Source organism: Parasteatoda tepidariorum, chromosome X2 (assembly GCF_043381705.1).
Source record: "Parasteatoda tepidariorum isolate YZ-2023 chromosome X2, CAS_Ptep_4.0, whole genome shotgun sequence".
Taxonomy (NCBI): domain Eukaryota; kingdom Metazoa; phylum Arthropoda; class Arachnida; order Araneae; family Theridiidae; genus Parasteatoda; species Parasteatoda tepidariorum.
Window position 1 is genome coordinate 26,102,124 of NC_092215.1, and position 13,999 is coordinate 26,116,122.

A 13,999-nucleotide genomic window follows, 5' to 3' on the forward strand; every position below is an offset into this window, starting at 1 on the left:
AATAAACAAGGAAAGTTCTCTCCATCTACTCAATAAACTATTATAAAGTTCTAGTACTTAAGAGTTTTTTTTTCTCTTCCACTCATTCAAAACTAATCAAGTATTTAAAAATTTTGTTTCAAGAAATGACAAAAGATCATTAAACTTATTTGAGTATGAATGAACTCATTTAATTTTACACATTAACTATTCCTTATTTGCTCTAAATATAAATATTTCATTTCGATTATTCTTAGTATACACGATTTAGTATAGATACTCATTATCATTTGATCCAGTTGATTTCAGTTTTTCTGCCCATTTTAATTAATTACGTACCATCAAGAATGGTATAGTACAGTATACTTGCTTTATTCATACATATTGTATATAAATATAAATTATTTCTATACATATTTTAGAAGTAAAATTTACAAATATTATATAATTGAGAGACAAAAAAGATTTTTTTTTCTTTTACTTATTTAGTATAATTATTTATTAGTATTATTATATCCAAAGTGTTTTTTTTTTGTTTGTTTGTTCTCTTTATTCCCTACTTATTTAGTTGACACATATTCGTCTCCAATTGTTTAGTCAACGTAACAAAGTTTTATAGCGCCTGCGCAAAACATTGTATTGACGCGACGAAACAATAAGTGACTAGATCAATTCCTCAAAAGGAGCCGCGGATTCCCATTCAAGAAATGATCCGAAATATCTATATGAACATTGACTAAAAAAAAAAAAAGAATAAAGAGAGGAGGAAAAAAAAAATTTTTTTTTTTTATTGCTAATAATTTGTATAAGATTGATTATAAAATATACGCGTTTGTTGAGGATAAAGCGTTATATTATTGATACTTGGGTCCCCTTCAGTTTGCAAATCATTCGAAAGCTTGGCAGATAAGGCATCGGCTACTTTCTCTAAAATTCCCTTATCTGGGTTTGAGTTATCAGAGTTCATTGCCCAACCAAGAATTTTACTTGAAAGCGAATTATTATCGGAGGATTGTTTTTGAGATGTTCGAATTTCTGACTTATTTACCTGAATTGATGCTGCATTTTTCTCAGGTCTACGCCGAAGGTGCTGGTGAATCTACCAATGATATCGGAGAATCATTAGTTCCCTCAACTTGCCGTGTATGACTTTTTACTAAAGATGATTGAGAATTTTGAGTAGATTGTTGTTGCGATAGTGATTCCGTTGTATCAATACGCTTGTGTGATAATGACTTTTTTGGACGGTATGTTGTATATGGAATATAGTCATCCCCATCATCTTCAATATCATAAGGAAATGAAGCATCCTTACACTTTTCGTCATTTATTTTTAATACATGTGTCTGAGAAGAAATAGTGGCGTTCGGTACATTCGTAGTGGTTATTTGAGGAATTTCTAAATCTGGTCTGCGTTGTGTATATGAAAAAATTCTATCAATGTGTACCTTAGTTGGTTTCTTATATGGTTTGTTTACATCTTGAATTGTATAATTTAGATCAGAATGTTTTTCAATAATTCTGTAAGGTCCTGAAAATTTTTTAGCAAATGCTCTACCTGTCAATTGATTTGATGTTGGTGTATATAAATATGCTTTTTGACCTAAATGATACGTTTTAAGGTGAGCGTGTCTGTCTCGAATGCGTTCACATTGTCAAAATAATAAACCAATTTTCATTAACCAAGAAACCAAACTTTTATGAAAGTTTGGTAACTAACTTAATTTTGAGTTTCTGAAAATATATTATTAAAAAAAAACTACAAAAAAGGGGACGACAATCAGTTCCTAAACACGATAGTTTTAAAACAATAAATCATTGTCTCTCATGAAGTATTGCATTATGACTTTTTATTAATGTCTGTTTCCTTTTAAATAATTTCTTTGGATCAAATGAAATATTTTTAGCTGAAAGTATAAATATGTAGTTATAATTTTAAAATAAAGACTAAGCAAATATAAGTCAATTAAATTTCTTTAAATAAATTTCAAATGAGCCCAAAAAATAAAATTTTTATCAGAATTCAAGTAGCCGCAAATTTGTAGCTGTCCTAGGGTCTCAATTCTTGTTACGAAGGCCCTGCAAACAATCAATATTAAAATTAATAAAGTTCTTGAATTTGTATAGATTTTATTAAACTTTTGAACTGTATTCCCAACCATGTCTTAAGTGTGTAGCTTTATAAAAAGAGTTTCCTTTTTATTTTTTTTAGTTATTCAAACTAAAAAATGCATATCTAAAAAAAGACTTAATTGTAGCTAAGTAGCTATTTAAAATAGGTGAGAAAATTTTAATTTCTTAAATGTGCCTACCAGTTCATTTCATTTTACTATTAAAAAAAATATTAATTCTAGGGAAAAAACAGTTATTCTAGAAAATGCCTGATCAAAACTAAGTAATTATTTTAGAAAACTGAAAAAAAGGGATACGCATCTTTAACTCTCAGAAGCATTCAGTGTGAAGCTAAGCTAAGTAGTTTCAAACAAAACATGCATGTCGGACTGGCTAAGTGTTGTGACAATTAAATAAATGACAATTATGTATGTTTTATATATAAAATAGTAGTAATATGATATTTTAGAGAACACAGACATTAAAAACTGAGACTTCAAATTATATTATTGTACATCAATAGTTGCCAGTGAAATTTACTTCTGCGTTTTATGCTTATGTTAACTTTAAAAGTAAGCAATTTAAATTGAGTTTCACAGCATTATTCTCCTTTCTGAAAGAAAAAAATTGTAATCTATATAAAGTTGGTATTTAGCAAAAAACTGTACACATCTTCCAAATATATAATTAATTAAAAACATCTAAATAGCATGAATTACAAGAAAGGAACATAAAAAAAGATAAGTAAATATCAAAAACAGAAGTTACTCATCATTTATATTGTATAAATGAGTCTAGCCCTCTGAATGAATAAATAAATGTCAATATTTTTTATGATTTGAAAAAATTTATTATGTCCGCATATAATGGCTTAAAATACTGTTATATCTTTCTGGAATCAATTTCAGATAAGTCATTTCTTCTTTTTTTTTTCATTTCTCTTTTTGTTCATATTTCCTGTTGGTTACTTTATTTTAATTTTTCACAAATGCTCTTTACAGGAGAGTCAAGACCTGCTAAAAGAATCTTTAAATATTTATGACTATTTCGAGGATGTCTCTTTTCCTAATACAGCAGAAGAACTTAAAAAATTTATGACCTGGCTTGATGATCTAGAAGGTTTGTTTACTCCTTTCAATAGATAATATTTTATTCCTAGCTCCAGTATCCTAGTATCATATACTCTATTTATACTTACTTACTTGATCTATAAAGCTTATATCTGTTATAAGCTATTCAGCTAATAATTATGCATTCATGTCCAAAAGTTTAGAAATAAACACATTTTTGTCCAGCAACTCAAGAAAAGGTTAATAAATTCTCGTGAATTTTATGTGGAAATAAATCGAAGTATAATAAAAATTAGGCTGACAGAAAGCTGATAGCACAAATACATGACACTTTTGGAAGGTCTAGTGTAAACATAACCCTGTTAGGCAGCAAGGAAAAACTCAATAAATTTTTCTGCTCTTAATGTGATTGACAAATGTTTTAAGCCAATGAATTTAATATCTTTTGAACAATAAATACTATTCTTTTCTAAAGGCAATTCTCAGCTTTAAAAATGCATGTTTTCTACCAAAAGCATTCTAGACATGCTCTGTACTATAGGAGAAATAGGGGAAAATCGATGATTGGTCGAACTAATTCCCACCATGAAAGGGATTGCATTTTTTTGCTCATTATTATCTTTTTGACATACTGAAAGTTTAAAAAATGTGAGCATACAAAATACGTTTTGAGGTCACCATCTTTGAAAAACATTAAAATTTTAAAAAAGTCATGTGCATTAGCAAAAAAGGGTATGTTATGCTTGAGAAAAAAACTTTCATTGGCTTTTTGAAGTAAAATGTTTAATTCTTTGAATTGATGGTAACTTTTGAACCAGAAAATTTCAAGTTGGAAAAAAACTTGTTTATTGATCTTCATGTTGAATTATTTAAAAAAACAGTGTGTGGTGTCAAGATTTAAGGTATTTCAAGGTAAAAAATAAAAGTATAATGGTGTTTTAAAGTAAATTGTTAAATAAAAATTATGAGTGGTAACTTTCGGCACACTAAAGTGTGAACATGAAAAAACTCATCTATTTGGACGTTTTTTTTTTTAATGTGTGGGATATCAAATTTTGTGCAGGAAAATAGCAATAAATTTTAAAAGTAAAATACTGACAAAGATAAAGTGGATGGAAATATTTTTGACATGCTAGAAAAATCTGATTGTGCAAAACAAGTTTTTTTTTACTGTCATATGGAATTTTTTAAAAAATATAATGTGCTGTATCAAATTACTTGGCATTTCATGCTTGAAAATCGCCTGCATAACTCTCAAATATGTTTAAATGGTACCAATATGTATACAGATGAAATATAGCTAAGTTTCCCAAATTTACAATCTCATAGAACTTTATGATGGGAAGATTACAGTTTCTGAAATAAATTCTTCTGCTGATCTGCTATAGTTGTCTTTTGAGACTCAAAGGAAAAATGATTCCTTAAAGGTACAAAGTAGGACAGCAAAACTGTGGATAATGTATTTGGATATGGTTGGCATTGCTAAGTTATTTATTTGATCTGAAAAATAGGAAATTTTGAATATCTTTTATGCCCTTCTTTTTAACTGAAAGACACAATAACTATGCAAATTGTACAGGGATTTAACTACAACTAATGAGAGAACTGAAAAAAGATGAAGACATTTATAGCTTGTTGAGTGCTAGTCATTTCACCATTTGTAGGCAAAATAGACTGTAGGCTGGATTATGGACAAATATGTTTATTAAGCAAGCTTTAATATGATCGACAAAAGTCGAGGGGCATTAACACATGAACAAAGCGTAGGGATAGTCAACGAGCTACATGATATTGAGCTACTCTCTATGCTGTAGAGATTTTTTTTGCGATGAGCAATCTCATTGTGTCCCATGTTAGCAGGTGAACAACACTTTAAAATATCTGATGCTAAAAAATTTACAGATATGACAGACCTTTTTCTATTGCCTCAATTTTTGGAAGATTATGATCCATTGAGGTAAGTAAAGTATTCAGTGCTCTGGCAGACAATAAACATAAGGTGGCAGCAGATGAAGTTAATTCAGTGGTACTTGGATTCAATCCAAACTCACTGGAAAAGTATTTAACTCTGTTACCTTGGTTAAAAAAGATCAAGCTGTGACTTTGAAGATTTTAAGGAAAGATATTGTGTGTGTCATTTATATGGCTGACAATGCATATTCATGCAGAGCTGATCTAGAATACCTTGAATCTAAAGATGTTTAGAGGATAAAGTGGCCAGCCATATCTCCAGACCTAAACCCAAAAGAGCATGTCTGGGATACTCTTTCCAAAGCCATTACAACTATCAGCCCTGTTTTAGATTCCTCCTGGGGTAAGGACAGCCTTAAGGGAAAAGTAAGATTTATTTTTCCAAAACTTAATAGCTATGCTTGTTGTGAGACCTGTATTGCCGTCAAAAAGAGTTACGTCACATATGAAACCTTCTGTAATTACCATTTTACTACACAAATTTTGAACTATTTTGCTGTGATTTTTGTTGCTTTATAAGCCTGAATCTGTATTATTGCCTTTATGGTATTGTTTTTGCCTTATGTCATTGCATTTTTATATAGAAATTTCATTGATTAGGTTTGTTATTTCTTAAGTTTTCAGTGAAAATGTGTTTGTTATTTAACTTTTGGACATGAGTGTATAAAATGTATGTTTTAAAACTCATAAAAATATTGAACTTTGGATTAAATTTTATTATATAATACTTTTATTTTTAGCTCATGACTTAGTAGATTCAAATGAACACATTATGGAGCTAAATGAAAATGAGCAAATCAAGCAAAATGCAAATTTAGTTAAAGCAAATGAAAAGTTGACAATACTGAATAAAAAAGAATTATTAGAGCCAAGTTATCAATTACAATCCAGGCATAAAGAATTAGTGATGCCAAATGACATAGGAGTAATAGATCTGAGTAATGACGAAATAGTAAAGAGAAGTGCTAAAAGCAATAAAAAGCTTGCTCAGCACATTAAAGATTTTGAGAAAAGAGATCGAGAAGATGGAGAATTCATAAAGCAATGGGTTGAAAGAGAAATTGCAAAGCAGCATAGGAGAGATTGTAAGGAGTTATATGAACCAAGAGATGGAGAACAAGTAAAGTCAAATGATATAAAAGTAGTGGATCTGAGTGATGATGAAGTGTCAGAGAGAAGTGGCGGAAGCAATGAAGAGTTTACTCAGAATATTGAAAATTCTGCGAAATGGAAACCAAGTGATGAAGAATTAAACCTGAATGATATGGAAAAAATCGAGATGAGTGATAAAGAAGTAACAAAAAGAAATGAAGAAAGCAATAAAATGTATACTCAGCATGAGGAATTTGAACCAAGTGATGAAAAATTAAGCCTGACTGATATAGAAGAAATGGAATCAAGTGATAAAGAAATAATAAAGAGAAATGATGAAAGGGTTGGAAAAGATGTGCCTATGAAACAATGTGAGGAGTTATTAGAACCAAGTAAAAAAGTAGAACCAAGAGAAGAAGAATTAAACCTGAATGATATGGAAGAAATGGAGCTAATTGATGATGAAGTAACAAAGAGAAGTAATGAAAGCAATGAAGAGTTTACTCGGCATATTGAAAAATCTGAGAAAAGGGAACTAAATGATGAAGAATTCATAAAGAAATGGGATGAAAGAGAAACTGCAAGATTAACTCAGCGTATGAGAGATAGTAAGGAGTTTTTTGAGCCATGGGATCAAGTAGAACCAAGAGATGAACAAGTAGAATCAAGTGATATAGAAGTAGTGGATCTGAGTGAAAAAGAAGTAAAAAAAAGAAATGAAGAAAGCAATAAAAAGTATACTCAGCATGAGGAATTTGAACCAAGTTATGAAAAATTAGGCCTGAATGATACAGAAGAAATCGAATCAAGTGATAAAGAAATAATAAAGAGAAATGATGAAAGGGTCGGAAAGTTTACTCAGCCTATGAAAGAATGTGAGGAGCTATTAGAATCAAGGGAAGAAGAATTAAACCTGAATGATATGGAAAAAATGGAGCTAAATGATGATGATCTAACAAAGAGAAGTGATGAAAGCAATGAAGAGTTTACTCAGCAGATTGAAAAATCTGAGAAAAGGGAACTAAGCGATGAAGAATTCGTAAAGAAAAGGGATGAAAGAGAAACTACACGATTTACTCAGCGTAGGAAAGATAGTGAGGAGTTTTTTGAACCATGTGATCAAGTAGAACCAAGAGATGAACAAGTAGAATCAAGTGATATAGAAGTAGTGGATCTGAGTGATGATGAAGTAACAGAGAAAAGTGACGAAAGCAATGAAGAGTTTACTCAGCATGAGGAATTTGAACCAAGTTATGAAAAATTAAGCCTGAATGATATAAAAGAAATGGAACCAAGTGAAAAAGAATTGAAAAAGAGAAATGATGAAAGGGATGGAAAGTTTACTCAACAGATGAAAGAATGTGAGGAGTTATTAGAACCAAGGGATGAAGAATTAAACCTGAATGATATGGGAGAAATGGAGCTAAGTGATGAAGTAATGGAGATAACTGATGAAAGAGATGAAGAGTTTACTCAGCCTATTGAGACACATGAGAAATTATTAGAACCAAGAGATGAAGAGTTTACTCAGCCTATTGAGACACGTGAGAAATTATTAGAACCAAGAGATGAAGAAACAGATGAAAGTGATGAAGAATTAATAAAGAGTTGGTATAAAAGCAAAGTTAAAGATTTTAAATTAAATCAACGTATGAAGGAATGTGAGAAATTATTCAAACCAAGGGATGAGGAACAAGTAAAGTCAAATGATATAGAAGAACCAGATCTAAGTAATGATGAAGTAATGGAGATAACTGATGAAGGAGATCAAGAGTTTACTCAATCTATTAATATCAGTTGTGCTGGAAGATATGTGTAAGTAAATATTTCTGAACATGTTTTTATAGTTGTAAGTTATGAAATTATTTTCCAAAACTTTTAGTTTTTTTTTACTTAAGTTAATAAATGTTTAAATTAAATTGATCTTTTTTCTTTTACCAGTAATTTTATAGAGGATTTAGACAAATACTTTGAAGTGAAGGAATTTCCAGAAAACGGTAAGACATTTACTTGATTATACTTAGAAACATTTGATTTTGGTGAACTACAAGGTTAAATAAAAATTGGTTGCTTTAAACTTAGGTTTGTATGCATATATTTTCTTCTCTCTATAAATGTTCTTAAATATTATTTTAAAGGAAGCTTTGAAGGTTATTTTTTTAAAGATAACATAAATGAGGAGATTTCCAAACAAGCTACAGTAAGATTTTTTCAAGAGGGGGTGGCTTCCATCAATATGTTCCAATAAATATACTTTATTTTCACAGAAAAATTTATTCATAGTGACAGTATTACATTCCTAACGTTTTCAGTTTGACATGTGTATGCTAATTTATAATTTTATTTGTTTGTCAGATAAATACAGATGGAGAACAAAATAATGGAAACACTTCTATGTTACATATTAACATATTTCTCATGAAATACTTAATTTTTTCATAACTTCTGAAGTGTTAAAATCATGCAATTTCTCATACTTATCAATGAAGTTATAATCAATGAATGCAAATGTAAAATAGTGTTTTTGAACAGCCTATGAAGAAAAATTTAACAATAAATTTGTAACTCGTAGCAATTATTTTGTTTATTATATGCTATAATTGCGCAGAATTTTGTAAGCTCAGCTGAAATATTCATGGAGGTATAGACTGTTTATAAAAAACTTATTTTTTCATCTTACATTTTTTTTGCTATAACTTTGAAATTATTTGTGATGCCATAATAGACATTACAAATTTCCTAGCTTTTAAAACTCCTTAAATTTATTTTTTAATCATTCTTAATTGAATTTTAATTAAATTAAGCCAATTATTTAATTTTATTACATTTTATAAAAAGCTAATATAAATATTTTATTCTTTTCTTAACAATCAATGTAATGGCTAACTTTTTATTTCAATATAAATGTAAAACTCTTTAATTCACAGTCCCGGCAAAATAGAACATCAAAATCTATTTTTAACTCTTTATTTCTCATAAAATATTTCAGTTACAGAATTACTAATTCTCACGATCCTTTTTGGTGATTATCGTGATCCTTTTTGCGATACCCGAATTTTTTTAATGTTGATTGCGGAGGGTTGGCTTTGTTTTTGGCTATTTTATCTTTCTATAAATCACCGACCATGGAACTCTTCCCATGCTTCTAGCTGTCTGTTGGGAACAATTCACTTTACTTTTAATTTTGCATTCTTGGCTTTAGGACTGGGAGCTTTGGCCCTAACGTTAATTTTATTTTATTTTTTGAATTCTTGATGAGAGGAAGGAATTACCCCATTCCTTTCACGAAGCACCTTTTTTCTATTTTATGATTTTAAAAATAAGGCCATATTGTTTATAATAAGATGTACAAAGATTATAAGTCAATTTTGCTTAAACGATTATTTTTCTGTAATAAATTTCCCTCCTTCATAACATACTAGAATGTATTTATGTCTAAAAATAGACTTACCACCCCCATCTTAATATTCAATAAAGGTAATTTAGAGCAATTTAAAATTAATTATAAATTTTTTGCTTTAAAATTTGAAAAAACTTCATTGAAAAAAGCTATTTTGTAAGTATAATTAAAGTAGTTATATAACTGGGCTTGCCCAAAAAAAATTTTAAAAATTTCTTAGTTTTATAGTGAATTTTATTCAACAACTAAATAGATAAGCATAATTTGAATATCTTAAAAATTGAATACGTTTTAAGCAATTTTCTTTGTAATTTTTGAACTTTTTAATAGAACTCATAATGATAAGGGGCTTTCTACAAATATTATTTTGTGTCATATGACAAAATTGCATAAAATGGATAATACCTTGCAACAAATGTTTGTACATCAAAATATGATTGTATAAGGAAAGAAAACATGCAAAAGAAAAGATAGCTGCATTTTTTGGCATAGGGTGTTCAAAAACACTATTTTCTGTTTTTAATTTACAATTGGTCCCTCAAAACTCAAAAAGCTTTAAACTTCATTGATAAGTATGAGAAATCGCATATCCTCAACACTTCTATATACAGTGGAAAGTCGCGTATCCGGAATCGGCGGGACTTTCCGAAGTCCGGATAATCGATTTTTCCGTATAATAGACCCCCAAGGTAAACAGAGATTAAAATGATCTGAATCTAAGAAGCGGAAATTAAATAACATTATTTTTCGGGCAATAATGTTTTAGTATTAGAATGATATCTAATCAATCAAAAACAAAATATTTAAAAAATAATAATTATTGCTATTATAAAAGTAAATATAGGAAACTAAAAAAATTTACAGTTATGAAAATATTAATTGCTCTCTCCGCCATTTTGAACTAGAACGTTTCAAGCATGAAGGGGAAATTCCTGTCATTCATTCATTAAGGTGGGTAGGTGAAGAAGCAAAATTCATTTCCTTCTTACTTGTCATTCAAGTTGAAGGGGGGTAGGGACAAGTTCTTATTTTCTCTCCTGTCATTGGCTATCAATCAAGCATAAAGGCGTGGCATGCTGATTGGGTTCTCTTTATTTTTTCTTGTGTGACTAAAGGGGATTCCCCATCCACTTTAACGTTTGCTGTGTTTACCCTTTTCACAGTACTTCTTTCCCTAACACTTTATCAAAAAGGTTCCAGGAAATGCCTCTTTTACTAGCCAGCTGCACAGGAAAGAAGGGGGGAGGGGACTCAATTGTGCTCTTTTGAAAACAAATCTCCCCCCCCCTTCCTGCATTCCAGAGGAGGAGCGTTACTAACCGTCGGTCTTGGTAGATCTTCTGTTCTCTTTTCTGTTGATTTATGGGTTTAATGCATAGATCACTAGAAGCTAAGAGAGGAAAAAACCTGTCAAAATACTTTTTTTTTCTTTTTAAGAGAGTGGGGAAGATGAAGAAATGTTTGTTTATTTTGATTGTTAAAAAATTGACCCTTCCGGAAAAGGGACGTCCGGATATGGGACGTTACACTGTATATATAATGATCCTCTTAGTATTTTTTAGAAAGATAAAAAAAATTTGTACACATAGAACTGTTTCCATTATTTTGTCCAACCACTGTAGATTATTTATAGAACATATCATTGATTTCTTCAATAAATGAACTTATTTTATACTAAGCACAAAATGTTCTTGCAATTAAATTAAAATTTTGTTATAAAAATATACTGTAAGTAGTGACAGTAATCTTTATTTGAATTGATAAGACTATGTTCTTGATATTTGTTTTACTTCATCTGTAATGGAACTGAGTACAAACAATTATGGTTCATTGATTGAAAATATGCATTTGGATATTTTTCTTTCAAAGAAGAATTTTATTAATTAGCATTAGTTTCGCATTAACTTGTTTTGCAGCCATTATATATTTCCACACAAAAAACAAACTAAAACAAGACAGAAACACGCATAAAAACAAACTCAGATTGGAAGTTACTGGTATTGACTTCACTTCACTTCACTGTACAACGAAAACGATCGGAAAATAATTTTTCAGAGCATACAGCGAACGTTCTTGCTTCTGAAAGAAGCCAATCACAAAGCAGTATTTACGAAGCAGTTGCAGATTCAGAAAGGAAAGGCGAAACTGACGCATTGAGGCCGAAATTGATGAAAACTGCGTTCAGCGTAAAAATAAGTGAAAAACCGGAGATTTTCGAGAACACCCCAGAGGAGAAAATAACTTGTAAAAAGCCGGAGGGTTGGCACTTCTGTGAATATGAATCACACGAAAAATGAACGAAATAAAGTAAAAATAATTATAGCAAAAGAAAGTAAATATAAGCTCTAATTAGTAAATCTAACTTACCATCTACAGCAATCCTTTATATGTAAATCTTGGAAGGATTGCGGCACATGCACATAGGGGCAAAAATGAAAATTATAGAGAACAAAATATTTCATAAAAAGAAAGATAATTTATTCATTTACATTAATCAGAATCTGAAAATCCATTGAAAGAACTATCAGAGTCTTCACCCAAAATAAGGTCAACACACTCCTCATTCAGTTCATCAGTAACATCATTTTCTATAGATCCAACATTAACTTTCACTAATTGGGAATGAAACAACCCATCTTAGCTTCTATCTAACGCATTGGCAATACCACAACACTTATATGAGTTTGAAATCACCTCTTTGGAGACTGCCTCCTAAGCGGCCGCCACAAGAGCATTCACATTTTGCCGAGTTGACCTTCTTAAATTCCTGCAAGGGTCTTTAATTTATTTCTAATGAAGAGCGTTCATTCTCTTCCTATTGCACTTTTAAAGGGTGCTATCCACAAAACATTTGCTGGGTGCAGAAAGCTTGTGCGCCCTGCCAGAATTAAATCTATATCTGTGTCCAGATTCTTTCATTTTTCAGAGAGACTTGAGGTTCTATAAATTGAGGCCTACTTCAATATAATTAACTTCTGAACGTCATCCTCATTTTGACCCCAATGCCTTATCAGCTAACTTTCCATAAGGTTAGACATCATCCATCCATTGACAGAGCAGATAACCTTAACGATGTGTGGAATTTTTAAGTCTTTCGGTGCACGAAGTGGCGTGCCTACTGTACGTTCTTTTAAAATCACGAATGCGAGGAGTTAATGTGCAGGTTCAGTTGCTCCTAGTGAACTGTAAATCCTCACTTTTTACACCCGGTGTTAGAGATTCTTATGGTGCTTTTTTCAACATCATTTGTCTTACTGTATGGTTCATCAAACCTCACCATTGTTTGATAAATATTTTGTATATTATACAGTGTGTAATCATTTTTCATGCTCAAAGAACAAATCGCTTGAATGAAGCCATTGGCTACTTTAACGTTTATCAGCTGGCAACTGCTGACTTTCATTAGCATCATTTCCATCGCTTTATGTACATAGACGATGCCTTAATATCTGATAGTCCAAGAGCTGCTGCTATTTTTAAAGCTTCTTCCAGCATTCTGTTGGATATGGCAAAACCATTTTCTTTTTCTAAGAATTCAAAGTAATCCACTCTCAAATTCTCTTTTTGTCAGTGCCTTGAAGTTACTCCTAGTGCCTTGAAGTTTAGTTAGTTATTACAGAACCCTATTCTTTATGCTATGGAAGACTTCCAACTTTTTAGAAACGGGGTAAGAACTTATTTCAGTCATTGAACTTGTTGCAAATCTCAATAACAACTAATTATAATCTCCATCAACCTGCAAAATGTTCAGTCTCCATCCCCAAAGTGTTCTAATTTTTCTTGTCCCTCTCAAACAAATCTAAGAAATGATCATTCTCTTTCACACTATATTTCTTCCATTCAAATCTGTGGGGGTGGAGTTAATGACCATGCCAACCTTCATCTACAGGGATGAGATTTTTCCACTTTTTAGCGGATTTCCGCCTTTTTCACTTTTATCTCTTGAATTTCAGCTTTTTATCAAAAATTCAGATTTTCTAAAAATTTCACATTTTTTAATAAATATTCCGCTTTTTCAGAAAATTCACCAATTTTCAAAGAGAAACAGAAAATTCAAACTACATAGTTACCAATCCTTCCACATTTTTACTTATTTTAGCTATTTTCTCCCCTTTTACATGCAGCAAATGAGATTTTCCGCATTTTTACCCGCCCGCCAGATAGCTCCGATTTTCGTAGTTCAAACGACGCTGCTTCTGACAAGCCTTTTAGAGGTCCCAAGCCTGGAATCTGCTAATATCCCGATTCTTATTCACACGATTTTAATATTTATTTATTATTTTCCTAACGGCAGGCACTGAACTTTAACGTTTTTCACCGAGGAAGATGCCAGAAATGTTACTCATTTAACGTTATCCAGTGGGCACCTGTGAAC

General features: G+C 30.8%; 1 protein-coding gene across 1 annotated transcript in view; it reads left to right on the forward strand.

Annotated features, from left to right (window-relative positions):
- The window catches only part of LOC107437513 (uncharacterized), a gene marked incomplete at its 5' end in the record, with an annotated part of 153,551 nt that overhangs the window by 123,114 nt on the left and 16,438 nt on the right, over nucleotides 1–13,999 (forward strand). Inside the window, 3 exon segments of the mRNA XM_071188260.1 lie at nucleotides 3,093–3,210; nucleotides 5,873–8,039; nucleotides 8,166–8,221. Of these exon segments, the coding sequence (XP_071044361.1) occupies nucleotides 3,093–3,210; nucleotides 5,873–8,039; nucleotides 8,166–8,221 (2,341 nt within the window).